Here is an 18,282-nt window from a genome sequence, read left to right on the forward strand (position 1 = left end):
TGTAGGGCTGCCGGCTGGGCACACTGCGACAGTGTAAGAGCAGAGCGTGTGGCCATTGGCCTTAAAGTGCCAGGGACAGTTTAAATCCCCAGTCTGGCCCGAAGTGGTTCAGACAATGAACTATGAATTGTGTGGGGATAAAATATTTACGTCTGCAACGCTTCGTACGTAAAATTTAATAATAATGCAACATTTTAATGAAACCCACAATGCCTGATGTAGGTATTGAGTCTGTAAAACACTCAATGGGGACGAATATTTGTTTCCTGAAATCAGCTATAGACCATTTAAAATACTCAACGATTTGCTTCATATTTCCATTGTTACGTTTTAGGTCTTCACTTATTGTGTTGAAAGTAGCACTATGGGAAAAAATGCATTTTTAATGCCTTTTTTTAATTAAAATCTGTTTTTAATAAATTGAAAATTTTGCATCTCCATAATAACTGTTTCTGCAAAGACCTTGGGCATTTAACAGTACAAGGAAAGATGCTTTCTAATTCTGATTTTAGTTAATGGAGTGGAGTTAATTTGAACAACGTTGATATAATTGATTCATGATTTAGCCCCTTTTTCTCGTTTCCTATAAATCTCTTCCTATAACAATTGCCCCACGGCATTATCTCTAGTCATCTGACTCTAAAAAAGGAATAGCTGATTCCTCCTCCTAGACTGATTTCCCAGGGAGCGGTATTTTTGGCCCGCTGAGTTTCTGTTGACCTGGCTGTTCCTGAACTATGATCACTTCCCCGGTTTATTTTCCTCACCGTTCGATTTGCCAGGCAAATATTTTGAGAACTGGTCATGGATCCCCTGGCACTCGCCTAGTAATGGCCGCTATGAATAGACTTGTTAACTTCAAGCGCATCTAATCGTAGGGCTCAGCCAACTCTTTGCAGCTAACATAACGTGAAGACCTGAGAGTCTATGCTAAGATTATTAATCTATTGGAGATAATTTTAGCTGCCGTTAATGATCTTGGCCTCCTTCCTCCAACCATTAGACCTTCCATGCAGACGTCTCCTAAACCAGTTTTTTATAACCTTTTATAATTCAGGTGTTGACCTCTAGCTCAAGTTCCTCTGCGTCTATCCAATATTTTGCTATGTAGATTTTAGAAGAAGAGTGAGCAGTGCGTTGATCGTTGCTTTGGCAGTTGACCGCATTTTGTGTTTAGATTGTGCGGTAGATTGTTCTCCCCCCTATTATCGTGTAACCGTCAGATCTGTAGCCTTCAGCTGAGTAGTCATAAGTCAGTCACAAGCCCTGCACGCCAAGCTTTGCATTGACTGCTTTGCAAGCAAACTTTTCGCTTCATCTGTATTCAAAAGTTGCTAACACAACTCGTTTGTCTAATCCATACTCTCCTGCATGTCTGTAGCGAGCTGTCTAAATACACGCAGCTATGCTTCATCAGCCTCAGGCTTCCAACCCATTAAAGCCGAAAATACCAAGAAAGACCTAAATGCTGGCTAATAAAGCCTTCTGTTTCCCTGGGCAAGCGTTCTGTTTTTCAACATGGTAATTTAGATCATCCTTTCTGAATAGATTTGTGCCTGAAGTTCAGTGATGTTGGGTCATTTGAGAGCAGCTTCCATTTTTTCCCCCCTTAATATATTCAAGATCATCTGAGCTGGATTCTTCTATATTAACTTTTTGCTATCTTTAGTGGGTTAGCTGTTGGATAGAGAATTTTATTCTAAAATAATTATGGGCACTTTGTCTCTAAAAAGCACCCTTATACATACACTGCGTAGGCCAACGCAATCCGTAGTGTGTGATATATATATATCTAGTTCTGATGCTTCCGTTTTCTGTGTTCCAGGTTGTGCCATCTGCGGTGCTCACCCTACTCACCCCACCCAAAAACCTTTTATTTGACAGCCTTATTACGATGATTGTTTATAGGTCACAGCACATCTTTCATTATGGCTGGTTCGGTTACATTGTTCTATGTACATATGTTTTCTGGTCCTCCCGTGTTTGAGATGAGGGCGTTTCATTCTGCAGTGAGAAGAATAGTCGTGTTTGCGTGTGTTGCTGCAGGGATAAAGCAGACGTTGTGTGTGTGTGTGTGTGCATTGACGTCACGTTAGAAAAAAGAACCAATAATTGAAGGTGCTTTCTGTTTGGCAAAAGATGATCGAAGCCTCATGTCCGTGTCACACTCCTGCGCTAGTTGGTGACATGAGAAGGGTAGTTGGTGACATGTTTGGAGGGGAAAAAGCAAATCTAGAAAAATCAACATTCTCACAAATTAAATGACCCCTTTCACTAAGCAGCTGTTGTCTTTAAGATAATTGTACACCACAAGCAGCACAAAAAATATATAAAAATATCGGTAATATAGAATAGTATTCCTGATGTTTGCGTTTCTTGGCGTACGGATGAATGTTGTTTACTAATCTGTGATAAACTCTTGGATCATAATCTCACCAGAGTTCTGAACGTCACCAATGTTCCCATGACTATTGTATCATGGGTGCATACGTTTAACCCTTTACCCCACCGTGCCTGCGTCGCGCCAAACCTTTTATTCACAAGTACCACGTAACTGTGCTTCCAATGGGTAATGAATTTCAACCTCATTAGGATTTAGGATTACACCTGCTTCAGCAGCTGACATGCTATCCATCCATTCCTGGCCTTTAAACCCTAAGAATAGAATAACACTCGGCCGAGGCTGTGACCTCTACAAGGGCAGTACTCCTACGGTACACAGGTGGGCCTGCTCTATGCACTGTGCCATCACCGTGATCTTCCTCCAGAACGCTGGGAAATCCGATCAACTGGAATGATTCCAGTGCTGGTTCTGCATCTACCTCCTTTAATAGCACCGTTACAATAATAATCATACTAAACTCATGGGTTTTGCTATATATTGTCCTAGTTTTACATGATACACATGCAGTGTTATGCTTTGTAGGTTCATGTAAATCCATTGCTTTTCTCCCTTTTGCAGCCAATGATGAAACAGTCTCCTTGGAGCACCCATCAGGGTAGTGGCTGGAGCACCGGCAGCATGTCATGGGGTGGGGTCCATGGCCGAGACCACCGCCGCACCGGTAACATGGGAATGCCAGGCACCATCAATCAAATCTCCCCTCTGAAGAAGCCCTACTCTGGGAATGTCATCGCCCCACCCAAGTTTCCACGCTCCACTCCAGCTCTTAATCTCAAATCTTGGACTGAAGACAACGTTTTCAGGACAGACAACAACAGTAACACTCTCTTACCGTTACAGGTAAGGATGGTATGTAACTATAATCTACTCTGCATGTATATAGTCATACAGACTGCATATTGTGGTGTACAGATGCTCATTGTTGAGTATTGAGCTGCTATTGGCCTTAATGTAGATTTAAATTATTTAATATACTATATTTTGTCAGTCTTTCCAGCTAAGCATGGCCACATATAATACACAATTCAAAGATCCGAGAAATCTCTGATGTAACTTTACATTATACAGGGCCAGCCAATTATTCATGCACCAGAAACTACTAGGACTGGCCCTTCATAAGATACAGTAAAATAAGGACTCCAACTCTCCATTTAGTGAATAGACCCCAAATTATCGGCTGCCAAATTACAGAACATCGTTTTTTATATAAATGTAATTCAAACACCTTTGTAAGGCTCCTGATACTCAACAGTTTGGCATCTGAATATGAAAAGGCTGGACGTGCTATGAGTTCATAATCACTGCTATAACCTTTTTTAATGCCAAAGATTCCACTAAGGCTTAGCAATGCACATTGGGGTAAACCTCTGTCTCACAACATATTACATATGTGTATTCATTTACACACAAGTATTTTAGTTTTAAAATCGGCTTGAAGACCCATGAAATCACGCTTTGTAATAGCTTCATAACGATGACCACTGTGCTTCATCTATAAAAATATGAACTACTAGTTAGTCTGTTTTTAATGTGGAAATAATTGCTGGTAATAAGTAATTGAGTGCTTTCTGGCTTATTTGTCATTGCCCCGTAAAGTATCTAAATTCCTTGATGAAGATCCCTAAGACTTTATACCCCTACACTTATTGTGTTTTTATTTTTATATACTTGTTTTCAAGCATAATTTCCTCCTTTTTAGTTTAACATCAGATTTAATATAAATGTTTTTTGGACTGTATTAAAATAAGATCATATACAAATTTTAAATTTTTGTCCTAAGGGCTTGCACTATATGTACCTTTAACCCCCCTCCAACTTTTTAGTTACCCCATCTGTCATCTTTGCCTCTCTCTGCCTCAAGGTAAATGTATAGCAGGCAGTGATCACTGCCAACGGCAATGTTAATAGAGACAGCCGTTGTGCATGTGATTGGCTCCTCGAGCAATCACATGCCTGAAAGTGCCTTCTATTGGCTGCTAGTGGTCCACCCGTTCAGTTAGCAGGGTTCGATGATGTGGAGGAGGACATATTATGTAGGCATTGCAGAGACATAATATTATGCCCTTCATAAAAACAATGCCAAAAATGGGGGAAAAACACTTATTGATGTAATTAATCATTTAATTATGCAAATAACATGCAGTTGAAGTACTATAAATATGAAAGGATCCTGCAAGGAATGAAGTGCCTGAACATATCTGCTGCTAACAGTGCACCATTTGCATTTAAAGGTCTATGTAGCCCATGAATGGACAATGAATTGCTTGTGTTGTGTGTCTGAATTTGGGCCGCCAGTGTTGCAAAAAGTTGTGGCTTTCTACAAATTCAGATGTTTTGCTACCTTCACAATGAAGACAGGCAGTTTGTGTGTGTGTGTGTGTGTGTGTGTGTGTGTGTGTGTGTGTGTGTGTGTGTGTGTGTGTGTGTGTCTGAAACCAGAACAACTTTGGACCTCACAGGTGCCTTAGAACCAACCGTATGTGTGTCTTCTTCTCCTCCATCCCATACAAGGTGGAGGTGTTCATAAAGAAGGTTCGCTGAGAAACTGCAGCAGTATAGCAGATCCTTCACCCAATACGTATTCTTTTCTCATGATTCGGTGCCAGTACAATGGGTTTTAATTGCACTTCTACATCACCAATAAAAATATATAAACAGAATGTAGCATCATTCTATTCCTAGATATTTTGATCCGAGACCACATATGTTCAGTCCCTATTAAACATGTTAAAAAAAATTCTCCATACATGGGAAGCTGTTACTGAGGTCACAGCCATGTGAACTTCTGCTCAAAGGGCGTCCCCATAAACATAATGTGCCGTGTATTTATAGACTTCCAAGTTGCACAATGGGGTTTACAACGTGACAAGCATGTAATCACCTCTCAGCTGTGTTCCTGGGAGGGACACGGCAAAGTACTGGCTGGAAAAAATGCCAGCAAAGCTGGTCACGTGCCGCATAATCCAGGTCCTTAAACACATATCCAAATAAATTTCAAATTGCTTTGAAGGGGTGGCAAGCAAGAGGTGGGGAATGGGCTTGAATGATGTTGGGCGTGCTGCAGTCAGACCCGGTCATATATGTTTATAGCTGGGTTACTTCCAAGGTCAGCAAAGTTAATGCAAACATTTAAGAAAATACATTATTATTGCTGGATCGGATGCATTCCCTTTTACGCTGATATTGGCTATGCATCCTCCTTATTTTATAGTCGGGAACATTTTACTAACCTCTAGATCCTGAATCCATGCAATGATTTTTGAGCGAGGCTCCTATTTTTTTTTTGTATGAAATTATGACCTGGACCCGTCCGCAGGCCAAATAGCAGATGAGCTTGCCAAACACTGGGTATGTACTATTCTGGGTTTGGCAGAGACACCCAACTTCCCATATTCTTCTCCGGTACATTGAGTAACAAATGTTAAAAGCCTCTGCTCAGCATCATCTAGCAGTAACGTTACCAATACCTGCCTGTGACAGCGGTTTGTTTCTTCTTCAAACTCTAATGTCCAATGCTATTGAAGTTTGAAACCCAAACCTTCACATTATAGTCCGCTGTTAGGTGGGGACTAGGCGGCCTCTGCAAATATCTTGGTTTTGCTTTTTTATTTGGGTAAACCTGCGTTTTTTATTTATTTATATCGTTCTTGTTTCTGTATCTGAAGCTACTATGGCTATATTGGTTTTGTTCGACAGACTGAAGCAGGTCTTGTAGAGAAGTAATCACACAAATGAAGCCAGTAAGAAAAACATTTGACTATATCACAGCCCTACTTCAGTCTTATACATTTTTTAAATGTTTTTTCTTTGATTGTAAAAGGATGAGACTTGTTTTGTACCCAATTTGTCTTCATCTCCTTTTGGAGGTACGGGTAAATCAGTGTGACAGCTTCACATGTACTGATTAATGAGCTCTGCCGTTGGGATGGTACCTTGAAGACCTTTCTTGTTGGAGCACCTTGAAGATCCTCGGAGCAGAGAAATAAATTACAAGATGTCCTTTTGGCTCTTATTTTATGAATGCTCTTATTGTGCTGAAAATATTTTCTTATGGGCGATGACATGTAGTTAAGTCGGTCATCAACGTATAAAACACTTTTGCCTAGTCTGGGCCTTCCAACCACAGCCTTGAAGACTATGTGTAGGGGTTTATACCCCAACTTGCTGATGCCTTATTATAATACTTTTTTAGCTTGGGTATGCTCATAATGAGGTTGGGGGGAGGGCTAGAATGTGATTATCACCGTAAGGAAAAGGATTGTTCTTCAGAAACACCAGCTGGATATTACATGAACGAGTATAACAAGGCATCTACCTGCTGAGTGTCCTTTTACAGGGGCCAAGCTAGTTTAAAGAACATTTTATGAGTAGAGCATACATAAAGAGCATCCTATCTTATGTGTAACAGAGCATTCTATTTAGAGTAAAGTATGTAACGTTTTATGGCATCTTTAAGTAGGTAGATGGGCATTTGGGTGGGTTGTAAATAGGGTAAGAAAAGGGATAGGGGTAGTAAGGAGAGCTGTAAGGTTTTTCAAAGGGAAAATTCTAAATTGAGAACTAGCACATCGTTACTAATTGAAGTGCTGTGCTGGTGCCTCATCGTTTTTACTGGTAAAGTAAGGTCTACCATGAAGATCCATGCTAGCATACCCAGCAGGTTGTCTGTTTGATACATGATTGGTTGCTATATTCAATTTATACGTTGATAATGGGCAAACAAATGACAGGTGCGCACTGACATACTTGCATCAAATCTAGAGTAATGAGAATACAGTAAATTATACACAAGATCTGTATGGGACCGACATATGGATGTCATTTGCTTCTCAGAAGCCAATAATAAGCCCATGAAAAGGTGGTACTTTGATGCCATGAAGTTTTGGGTATGCGGCTAAAGGAATAAGGTATTGAATACCGCCGCTAGGACACTCTGCTGACTATCCCGTCTCTGATCCCTGCAAGATCCCCCATCCTGCCTTGTTATGCCATCACAGGGGTCGAAGGATTTAGGTGGCAGTGTCTGAAAACTGGGTATGTAAATATCCACATCAGTCAGGCATGGGTTAAACTGATGGTTCCAAGGCTAAACAAATCAGACTCTTCTTTCTAGTACAGTGGAGCACTTATAAGGAATAAAACACATGCTAGGAGTACATGGCTTGTGACATGTCCATTCACAAACCACCTCTCCCCGCTAGTGCCAGACTCTGTGTGCCAAATACAAATAGTTTCTTTATATCATCAAAAACTGTTAGTATACTCCCCATGAAGAACAATACAAATATTCCTCCTACTTTATTAATACTTTATAAAAGTGTCCCTCACTGCCATGAAATTATACAAAGAAGCTAGAAAAATGAATGGCTGAATGCACGTATGTACAAGCGACATGGCGATATTATCCAATAAATACAGAGTGATCCCTATGTGGAAACGTTACATGTCTTTGGGATTAATGTAAGCTTTCTTTCCCCTGATTGCTTTGCTGTTCACGTGGCAGCCAGAGGTTTACTCCCCAGGCACGGTAGTGCTGTGCTGCCGCTGCCTGCTTCTATTTTAGGGCTTGAAAGTCAATATAGGTGATATTTGATGATGGGGCTTGCGGATCTGGCTGCGATGATCACCTTGAGCTGTCCTCCTCATATGGCTCATTGAGTTCTCACATTTTCTTCCAGCCTGCGTCGCTACATAGCCAAGGCATGCCATGTTCACTTACTTTTCTACAAGGACGTGGTATGCTCTTTTCGAGTTATAGCTATAACATATGTCATTATTATAACACATAATATTACATAAATTATTTTTATAGAAATGCTATTGATTAGGCTCCATTGCAGGGAAATTCACTGTGGTCAGTCCTCCATAATCCAATGTAGAGATGCCATTGAAGCCATTGGTGTCCTGGCTCACTGCTGACACGCCAGCCCTAGTAAAGTGGAAAGGAACCACATTCGCAATGTAGGGTGTTAACGTTGAATGGATTTATGAAACATTGTCATTATATTGCTGCCTTAATTCCAGACTGAATTTTTTGTACCTTTTGTGATTTATATTGTTGCGTGGGCATAAATAGAGACCTTTCCCTCTGTCAGCCCCCTCTTTTGCCCTATTAGACATGGAGTATAACACAGCCGCCACCATCTTTGGCTTCGGAAATGTATTGTACGTTGGTCATTTGGTGCGCGTTAACCAACGTGTGTTCTCTTCCCGCAGGATCGGAGCAGAATGTACGACAGTCTGAACATGCACTCGCTGGAGAGTTCTCTCATCGAAATAATGAGAGCTGAGCACGACCCCCTGAAAAGTGAGTGACACAACTACATTATTCTCTTTCTATTTTATAGTCCAGCAATAAGGAAGATTATGGTGAAAATAGACAGCTGATTTGGACCCATCCCAACTCAGTAGCAGGTTCATTATTTGACCCTGTTGAGCACCCACCTCAGGCTACAGTGGCCTTGATGGCTACTACTGCTCCGTGGCTCATATTGGTGGTCAGATTATCCAGTAAATCAGAGGGGGCTCTATGTTTAGGTTAATGGATTATCCAGCCGCTCCCACTCTCTCGCCATCTTGTGAACGCTGCAGAAGTGTTTTAGTCCAAACGTTCTGTTGACATTATTTTGCCTGATACCTCCTTGTTTGTAGTGTTCTTAACTCATGGTGTATACAAAATAATAGGGCACAAACAAATTGTATACGAGTCCTGTTTATTACCCAAGTTGTCTGATCGGCATGTGATCTATTATTTGAGCGATTGTATTGACATTTCAAGTTTTTGTTTGCGTGTTTTGGAGTTAAACTGCCAACAACCAGCTAACACCCATTCTCGCTGCCCCGGGCTGTTGCCTTTACGGCATGTGGTAGAAGTGACTCAATCCAAGCATAACGTGCGAGAGAGAGAGAGAGGTGGGCTTCCTGACACAAACCTAGAAACGAAACTAACAGATGAGACCCCTGAAACATATTTCCCAGCTCCCTAAATCTATCTCTTCTAAAGGTAAACATTATACCTGCCAAGTGTCCCCCTTTAGGCGAGACAGTCCCTATTTTGAACCCGATCCCTCTGTCCGTTTTCTCAGAAATTTGCTGTTAACCCTTTCATTGTCATGGAGATGAGCACTGCTTTGCTGTTTAACACTTACATGTCTTTGGCAGTGACAGAAATAGGATGTTCTGTGCTCTCCCCTTAAATATTATTTCCTCTAAAGCTGGAACAATTGACATTTTTATTCAGCGCAATGCAAGCATTAAGTTATTTCTCTTTTTCTTTGTTGATTTAATGTTATTCCCTAGAAGTACTTGGCTTGGCACTTCAGGGGATAGCGAAATCTATACATCCTTTTTATTTTTAGCAATCATAACCACTTCTAGGTCTTCATACCTTGTCAGACGGGTATTGTCTACTGCTTTGTAGGACAAGCGTGCTTTATTCTACAACAACTGAGCTAATTCAGTAACTAAGCTCTGGAACTCAAAGCGTGCTCAGTGTAAAACACGTCTGCTGAATGTCATGCGTCTAAATGTGTGTAGCGGGTGCAGACCGGTTAATGGGAGGACGCCCCAGGAGACCTCAATCCAGAAACTGCCTCCTGCCTTAGGGGAAATCTAATCCCATTACAGAAAAATATCCAAATCTAATGCTGCCCATCGATTCTACCAAGAATCTTCTAATAGGATTAGATCTCCCTGGATAACAAAAGTATTTTTTTTTTACGGGAATGTCTTGGCTCACGTGGGGTGACCTTGAGGCCAGGGTCGCAGATCGCTTTCCATACTTGGGAAAATATATATAAAATAATCTAGAAGCACCACACTTACACAGCGTATACATTTAGCATTGTACGTGTCAATGAAATACTCGCCCGTCTAGTAACTAACATTTGATTGCTTGGTTGGGTCTGTTTATTCTTTGCGTGGCTGAAAAAGACCACAATTTAGTTTCATACAGATGTGGATTTGCATAAGACTCGGTGTTCTTGGAAGAAGGTTACAGGTTTCAGTAAATCAGAATACTATGTATGTTTTGCATTGGAGAGAAAAATAAACCCAGTTGCTTCAAATCTGCCATCCTTTTCCTTATTTTGATAATATTTCGGGTTTGTCGCAGCTTGACCCAGTTGTCCTTGTCACGCTAGACCTGGAGTACCTGCCTCATAACTCTTGTCACTTTAAGGCCATTACGCAAAAGTCACCCCTTGTGTATAAAATATAAGTTACTTGGCAGGTCTTTTTTCAACTACACATCGTGTCAGAAAGTTGTCAGCAGCCCAGCAGTGTGTTTCCCCAGCAGGTTGTGTAGGTAAACGTTTTCATGGACCTCGTAGAGGACCCTGCCGTCCACATTGTCATGACCCACTTCAAGCTTATGGCGTGAAATGATCTACGCTATCTGTGGTGAAACCGACCAAGGTGGCTTTAAAAATGGGAGCGTGTGAGTCCTAGAGGGCCGCAATCCTGTGAAACCTGCAATCATAACACTAGCACTTTATATCGCTTAACAATATAATATCACAAAGTCTTGGTGTGTCAGGAGCGGAATCCTCTAGATTGTAAGCTTGCGAGCAGCGTCCTCGTTACCTCATGTAACGGTTCGTCTTAGTCCCTCAGTTCTAGCTTTGTCATGCATTTTGAATGTATGTATTGTAAGAAGCGCTGCATAAAGCTATATAAATAATAGATAATAATAAAATGGTTAAAAAAGCAGCTTCTTGAGCAAAGATTTATGGTCAATTTTCTTATAACCTCTTCAATTTAGGGCAGAATATTGAATTTCCGCTTATTTGGGAAGCTGGCGGATTCATAAAGAAGCTCACATATCCCCCCCGGTATTCCATAGGTGCCAGGTCACAGCGTATGTGTATACATAGCCTCTATCGGCATTCTTTCCGTACAAGAAAGCTGGCCTTTGTGTTTAATTAGAAAATGCGAATAATGAAAAGACGTTCGCACAGTGCGGCTTCTGTGCCGTCGCGAGGAGCCGAGGACGTTGGAATGTGAGCCACGTGTTTCGCGTTTAGCTTCCCCTCGCCGCGGTGACTAAGCATGTTGTGTGTATTTTTCTTTCTGTGTATGTTTTGGCGCACAGTGCAAAGGCTTGTGTTTCCGAGCTCAATAGATCTCCACCCCTCTCCGGCCAAAACGTCATCACATACGGCTTGTATAGTAGCTGTGGTTCGTACAAACGCTGCTTGTATACTGTCAGGACTCGTAGCCTGTAGCAAACACGCCAGTGAATGCATGCTGTGTTACATCTACTTTATACCTCCGGCCAAATGGGGTCTTTAAGTCGAGAGAGTATGCAGATTCCACAAAACCCAGGGCGAGTTTGGCCCCTGACTTCAACTCCCATCCCCCCGAGATTCAGATTTCACAAAACCTAGAGTGAGCTTGGCCCCTGATTTCAACTCCCATCACTCCGAGATTCAGATCTCACAAAACCTAGGCCGACCTTGGCCCCTTACTTCTAACTCCCATCACTCCGAGATTCATATTTCACAAAACCTAGGGCAAGCTTGGCCCCTGACTTCTAACTCCCATCACTCCGAGAATCATATTTCACAAAACCTAGGGCGAGCTTGGCCCCTGACTTCAACTCCCATCACTCCAAGATTCCGATTTCACAAAACCTAGGACAAGTTTGGCCTGACTTCAACTCCCATCACTCCGAGAGCAATAGATTTTTCACCAATGCGCTGCCCCTAAATGTTAATGATCGGAAAGATTTGGCAATATACTGCCGTTAAAAATCTACAAATACATTCTCGCCATAGAATGTTGAAACGTGAAGGGTTAATTAAATGAATAATTCCTGTGTTTGCAGTTCACTCATCTGATTATACAGGCTGCTCCCAGCACTCTAAGCCAGGCGTCTCAGTCTTTTTTGCACTGAAATTAGAAGCTATTGATACCTGATACGTTATGTCGCATTTATAAAAACTGTTATTTGTATGAATATTAACGGGGGGGAGGTGTTTTCAAAGATACTCCGCCAATGTCCCATCCCCCTCCTGGTCCGTATTTTGTATGTCGGGGATTTACATGTAGCTGCAGAAATTTCCACTCCGTGATCTGTGATGTTACAGCCAGCAATATCTCCTCCTGGGATTGCAGTCTTCAGTAGCTGACGTGTCGGAGTTTTTTTCCGGCAGTGTTGGCATTGCATGTTTCTGTGTACACAGCCTCCCCTATACACAGCCTCCCCTATACACAGAGACCGTGCGCGTTTCTAATTGTAAAGTCTAGCTGGTCAGTATAGCAATGGTTGCGTGGTATATACATGTGTGTATGTGTGTATATATATATATGTGTGTGTGTGCAATTGGCCGTAGTGGCACCTGGTCATTAATAATATTTATTTGGACTGAGTGTAAAAGGATTGGAATATATATATACATATATATTATATTAATAATAATAATAATATATATATATTAACGTACCTGAAGAGCAGGGATGCGCTAATGATTTCTATAACATATATGTACTATTTGCACACAGGGACACGTGATAAGCGTCAGTAAAACCTAAAACCACGCTACGTCATAAGCTAAGCTTACTCTTTAACTTTCATTGCAAAACCCCGTAAAGCAACCTTTTTGAAAGAAAGAAAAAAAAAAAAAAAAAAAAAGAGTGAAGTGTAATCCGAGTTCCGTTGTACAGATTAGAGTAATGTGTGGAGCGTATAGAATAAAGTTACCAGGGCAGTGCTCCCCCCCCCTGAAATAACAAATAATTGCCTGTCGGGTCACTGGCAGGACAAATGAGGTGCCTGCTGTTTATGTAGTAAGAGGTTAAGGAGACCTTAGACAAACTGGTAAGAATCTACAGCGATCAGCACATTTCTTGTCCCTGTGAGGCCTGAACCGCCTTAACTGTTTCATTGCCAGATGCTACAATCCATAAAGTGCCTCATTGTGATACATTTTAATATATATATATTTTATTTGTGTTTTTAGGTCGTCTGAGCTACCCTCATCCAGGAACAGACAGCCTTCTGATGCTAAATGGTAAATGATTTGTTTTTTTATTTTATTTATTTTTTTAACACTTCAATGAGAGGGTGGTGGAACAGTCTCCCAGCAGAGGTGGTAGAGGTTAATACAGTGACGCCTGATGTCGCAGGCGGTTCCACCGACGTCACGGGACACGCGCTCTTTTTAATGGCGGGGATTGTGGGCTGCTGTTAGATCCCTACATTAACCGTAAACTTATCATTGTGTTTTTAAGTTGGTTTTTTTTTTAAATGTTTAATAAATATTGTGAAGGCAAATCTGGATAAAAAGATCTTAAACCAACCAATAAAAACCAGTATATGATTTATTGTTATATATTGACGGCTTTTCACGGTCTGTTAATCGCTGTTTAGTTCGCCTAGGCAACCGTTCCTCTCTAATTTCTGTCGCCATATAGAGCGGATGCAGAAGATCTGACCCGGCCGTTACTCTTTCGCCTCCGTGAGAGCGCTTCATTCGGTGGGGCATTAACTAGCTGCTCGTTTAGACCAGGCAAGGGGCAATTGATTTTGTTTGAAAGGTGATTGAAGGGTCAGTGCTAATGAAACTTGTGAGCTGACCTTTGATGTGCTCGATTAATTGTCACTTTGTAAGTGTGGAAAAACCCGTTGTGCGTCGGCTTATTGCCTCTCAGCACTTGAATCCGAAGGTCCTTGGAGCACGGAGTTCATTTGTTTCCAAACAAGTTCTGCATGATGTATGTTGAGAGCTGTGTTTCAAATTACTGCCGCGTTAGTGAATGAATACACGAGTGAATAAATGGTTCTCCCACTACGAGTTTCTGATAAATCAAGCAGTGGAGATTCCACGACCTGACCAACCCATGACCAACCCTTCAGCGAGTGTTTCTCATAAGCTTTAGGTTCATGGTTTTTATGCTAATGTTCTTAGAGCAGCGTCCATGGAATTGGCGCGATATCTCTTACCATTATACGTTAGGGCAGCGTTTCCGGACATTTTGGATTATTAACAGTGATTGACAAAGACACATTTCTAAACTTTTCACCAAGGATGGTTATTTGGTCACTAAGGTTGAGATGAAGAGATTCTGCTGTAAATCGGACCATTTCATTTGGGTGTTTTGGTGATGGCATCACGTACCCAGAGATACCAACTGGCCGATGGGTAGATAGAAAGACAGACCTGGCCCGGCTGATGTTTTTCTTATAGCCAATGTTTGAGTAACAATATTTCTCCAGGCTCGGGTGTGTGCGTATATACGTGTATGTGTATAGAATTGTTACCTAGGCGTTTCCAGGTCGAAACAACATAGTGAAAGTGGTCAGCCATAGTGTGTTTCCCTTTTGTTTACCTTTTGCAATTGTCCTTTAGATTTGGCACCTCGGTGTTCTGCTGCCCCTTTAATGGTGACCTTTGGTGCCGTAGGTTAATAAACAAACCTCAGGAAAGCGTTGACCTTTGGCCCGTGAAGATTATCATAGCACATAACTAGTGGTGAGTGACTGCGTGGCCCAAAGCCACAATTAATCCCCTTCAGCAGTAATTTTAATGCTCAGCGGAGGACACAAATCCCAATAGAGAGCTGGACATTGCCCTTGCCATAAAAATAATTTATAGTCTCATGGATAACGGCCATATAATTTGTAATTGTTACCCGGAGATCTGTCCACCTGTTCAAGCAGGTTCCTTTTATCTTGAAGATTATTGATGTATTTTTAGAGTATATTTGTATATATGCATTTTTTATTTTTTATTCCCAAAACAATGTCCTTGTTAGAGGGCGATCTTTTCAAGTTATGCTAATTTCTAGGTTCTGCTACCAAACATGTCCCAACATGCCCATGTAATGAAAGTAAAAACGTGTTTTCAGCAGTTACGTCTCTAATAGCGCAAGTACTCATGCTGTGAAAATATAGAAGTTCTGAAGATTGGTAAATAAGGTCAGTGGAGAGTCTAGAACAGGCCAACTGACTTTTATCTGCTGAAATTTTATTTATTAAATTGGGGAGAAAAGCTCCTGAGAACTTGATATTAGTGTTTGCGAGGGTGTCTCCTTGTGTGGAAAAGCCCTGATAGTAGACAATATTTTATTTGGATTTGTGTGCTGCTTGACACAAATACTTCTGTCTGACGTCTTGTGCTATGCTTTGCACAAACTAGAATGTCAGGTTAGTATAGAAGATAGGGGTGTAATTCTTGTGCGACGTGTTTGGTACCTTAACAATTAGGGTGGTAACACAACATTCCTATGGTGCAAGGGCTGCTTCTGTGCCATTGTGTGGAGGTGGACACCCTGGCTTTTGTTCCTGACCCTGTAATTAGGCTGACGCATGATGTTCTTGTTGCCTTGACTTCTGTTTCATCATTATTTAGTATTTGTTACTGTTTTTGACCTAGGTAATAGGGAGGTTACACAAGGTATTTCCTAGGTGACAGCTTCTGTTCCATTATCCATAGATGAGTGGTGGAATGGCATTCCATGTGTGGCCCATTTGGTCCCTTGATAAATCCCACATAAAGCAGCTGGTTAAAATGCTCTCTGGTGAAGGGAGGATGATACTCTGGCCAGGTAAAACGTACTTGGTGATCATCTAAATTTTCATATATGAATGTGGAAGGTACTTTAACAAACTCAACTGATTCACCTTGGGACTGTAGCTCGTTAGAAACCAGACAGTCGTCCAGAGCTCCACATGATTTACCTAACCATGCTGTTTCTACACTGAACCAAGTATGAAACAAGCTAATCGTTGAGGGAAAATAAGGTCTAGTCTATTTTCATGTAAATATCCTAATATCCTTTGGTGCCTGGAGCACTAAATGGGTTCGCTTGACAGGATGGGTCAGTGTTGAAATCTCCTTCTTGTGGTAGTAGAGGTTGAGGCTGTTTTTTCTCTAAGAAACCTGTATTCAGAAAGATCGGTCTTAATTTCAATCTGAGTGATAAGGAAATTCTAAATCAGACATTGAACACAATGTAACATTGCTGCACACCTAGGCCATCGGCTGTATACTTTGTAACGTGTTTCTGTGAAATAAGGAGCCCAGCCTATTAATCCAAGGGCATCTCTACAACTAGAAGGCATATATAGTATTTCTTTCTTCCTTAACCCCTTAAGGACAATGGGCAGTCCCTAAATCCATTGAAAACAATGCATTTTGAGCCCGTACATGTACGGGCTTTGTCATTAAGGATTAAGATAATGTATGAGCTCAGGTATCCACAAATATGCAGGCTTTACAAGTGATTCTAGGAACATGTCCATGATTCTTTGAAAGGAAGCTAAGCAGATCCTCTCACCGTACGGTTAACTGTTTATTCGTGTCCTCTTCATATATATTTTTATATATATAGTCCAATAGGCCTGCACTCAGTTGGTAGGGTCCTATAGGCACATCCTGCCATCTACGTGTCCAATATCCTCCTATTTAGAGACTAGCATTAGGGTACGTTTAGAGAATTGGGATGTTGTGCTGAGCAGGAAATGTCACTTTAAGAACATGAAAAACCATTTTCAGGTTTGTTGATGAGCATTTGCTGGTTTTGAATGACCTTCACGTGCTGATAAGGCTGTGTATTCTTAGAATTCTTAGTGAAAAGAGAAAACACAGGTGTTACAGATACATACGAGTGTCACACCACATCCTGAGTGTTACCGGTGTACAGTAATGTACATGGACATAGATCAGTACATGTTTGACTGTGCCGGCTAGGAAGGAGCAGCCGTGACCATGTTAGGTGTGGATGGCCTGATGGTCATCCAGAAGTGTTTTTATGTATATATGGGTTTATCTGCATCGCAATCACAGATGCACTTAACCTGTAGATGTATATATAAAATTATAAGCAAGGTGGAACTTAGAAGCCTCTCACCTCCAGAATCTATGGTCTAACAAACTAAATGCAACCAAGGAGACGCAATTTCTGCTCTGTCTCCAAATTAACATAATGTGGAGTTTTAATGAAGCTTTTGGGATTCGGTTAAATCTATCGGAAAGGCGTCATCCACCACATTGGTTTCACCAATTACCGTATTTATTTTAACTTTCCTTATTACATTTCTTCTGAGCTATAAAGGGGTTAAATGTATGGTATACTGTATACGCGCATGGTTATTTATCTCTGACATTCTCTTTGAAAAGCCTCTCGTGGTTATGCTTATGTTGTGGACTGTGTCTTTAGTGCAGTTTTGGGTATAGATGGTTGTTCTGGGGCACCGGGTGTAGGAAAATGATGATTACCATTAAAGCTGAGTTTGCATTTTTTTTTCTAAATCACCATCTCGTTGGAACAACCACCGTGTGTCTATTTTTAATCAAGCCCAGAGGACAGAAGTTCAGATTTCCGCAAATTTACATACGAACCAGATGAGAACATTTTTTTTCTTGTGGGATTTTGCAGCTGATTAATAATTTCCTAGTGTGATTTGCATGTCAGTTACACCGGAGAGATGGCTCACGTGATTCCAGTGTCTTTAAGTTCACCATCTTGGAGATCATGTCGCTTTGAGATCTGCATGCCGATTCCTTCATGTGATGCACGTTCTCCATTACCCGGTCTCATGATACTTATATCATCTGACCCGCAAAGCAGAAAGACAGCAGATACAGTTTTGTCCACTTATTTATTCTGTGGGTGTGTTATTTTTAACACTATGCCACGTATCTATGTTCAGATGAAAAACACAACATATGTGTGAAGGTTATGTAGTGCGTACGAAATCTGGAAACTCTAACATTCCACAATTTGATCTCTAAAAACCGTTGCCTTAGCAGCAGCGGATCAATAGACGCAGTGGTTAGACACTATAATCGCATTTCATTTATTGCAGTTTTGGAATGCTTGTGCCATCTATTGATATTACAGAATAATTATTTATGGGGTGGATCTCTAAGACA

At 41.2% G+C, this 18,282-nt stretch overlaps 1 protein-coding gene across 5 annotated transcripts in view; it reads left to right on the forward strand.

Annotated features, from left to right (window-relative positions):
* CPEB2 (cytoplasmic polyadenylation element binding protein 2) overlaps window positions 1-18,282 on the forward strand; it is a 33,954-nt gene that overhangs the window by 4,984 nt on the left and 10,688 nt on the right. For 3 of the 5 annotated variants that reach the window (XM_053458285.1, XM_053458283.1, XM_053458287.1), the window contains exons 2-4: window positions 2,963-3,253; window positions 8,621-8,711; window positions 13,366-13,416. In XM_053458285.1, coding sequence (XP_053314260.1) covers window positions 2,963-3,253; window positions 8,621-8,711; window positions 13,366-13,416 — 433 coding nt within the window. The remainder of the gene's footprint in view (window positions 1-2,962; window positions 3,254-8,620; window positions 8,712-13,365; window positions 13,417-18,282) is intronic. The other 2 variants (XM_053458286.1, XM_053458284.1) reach the window with 1 other exon arrangement.

The sequence above is a fragment of the Spea bombifrons genome, chromosome 1 (assembly GCF_027358695.1).
Source record: "Spea bombifrons isolate aSpeBom1 chromosome 1, aSpeBom1.2.pri, whole genome shotgun sequence".
Classification (NCBI taxonomy): Eukaryota; Metazoa; Chordata; class Amphibia; order Anura; family Pelobatidae; genus Spea; species Spea bombifrons.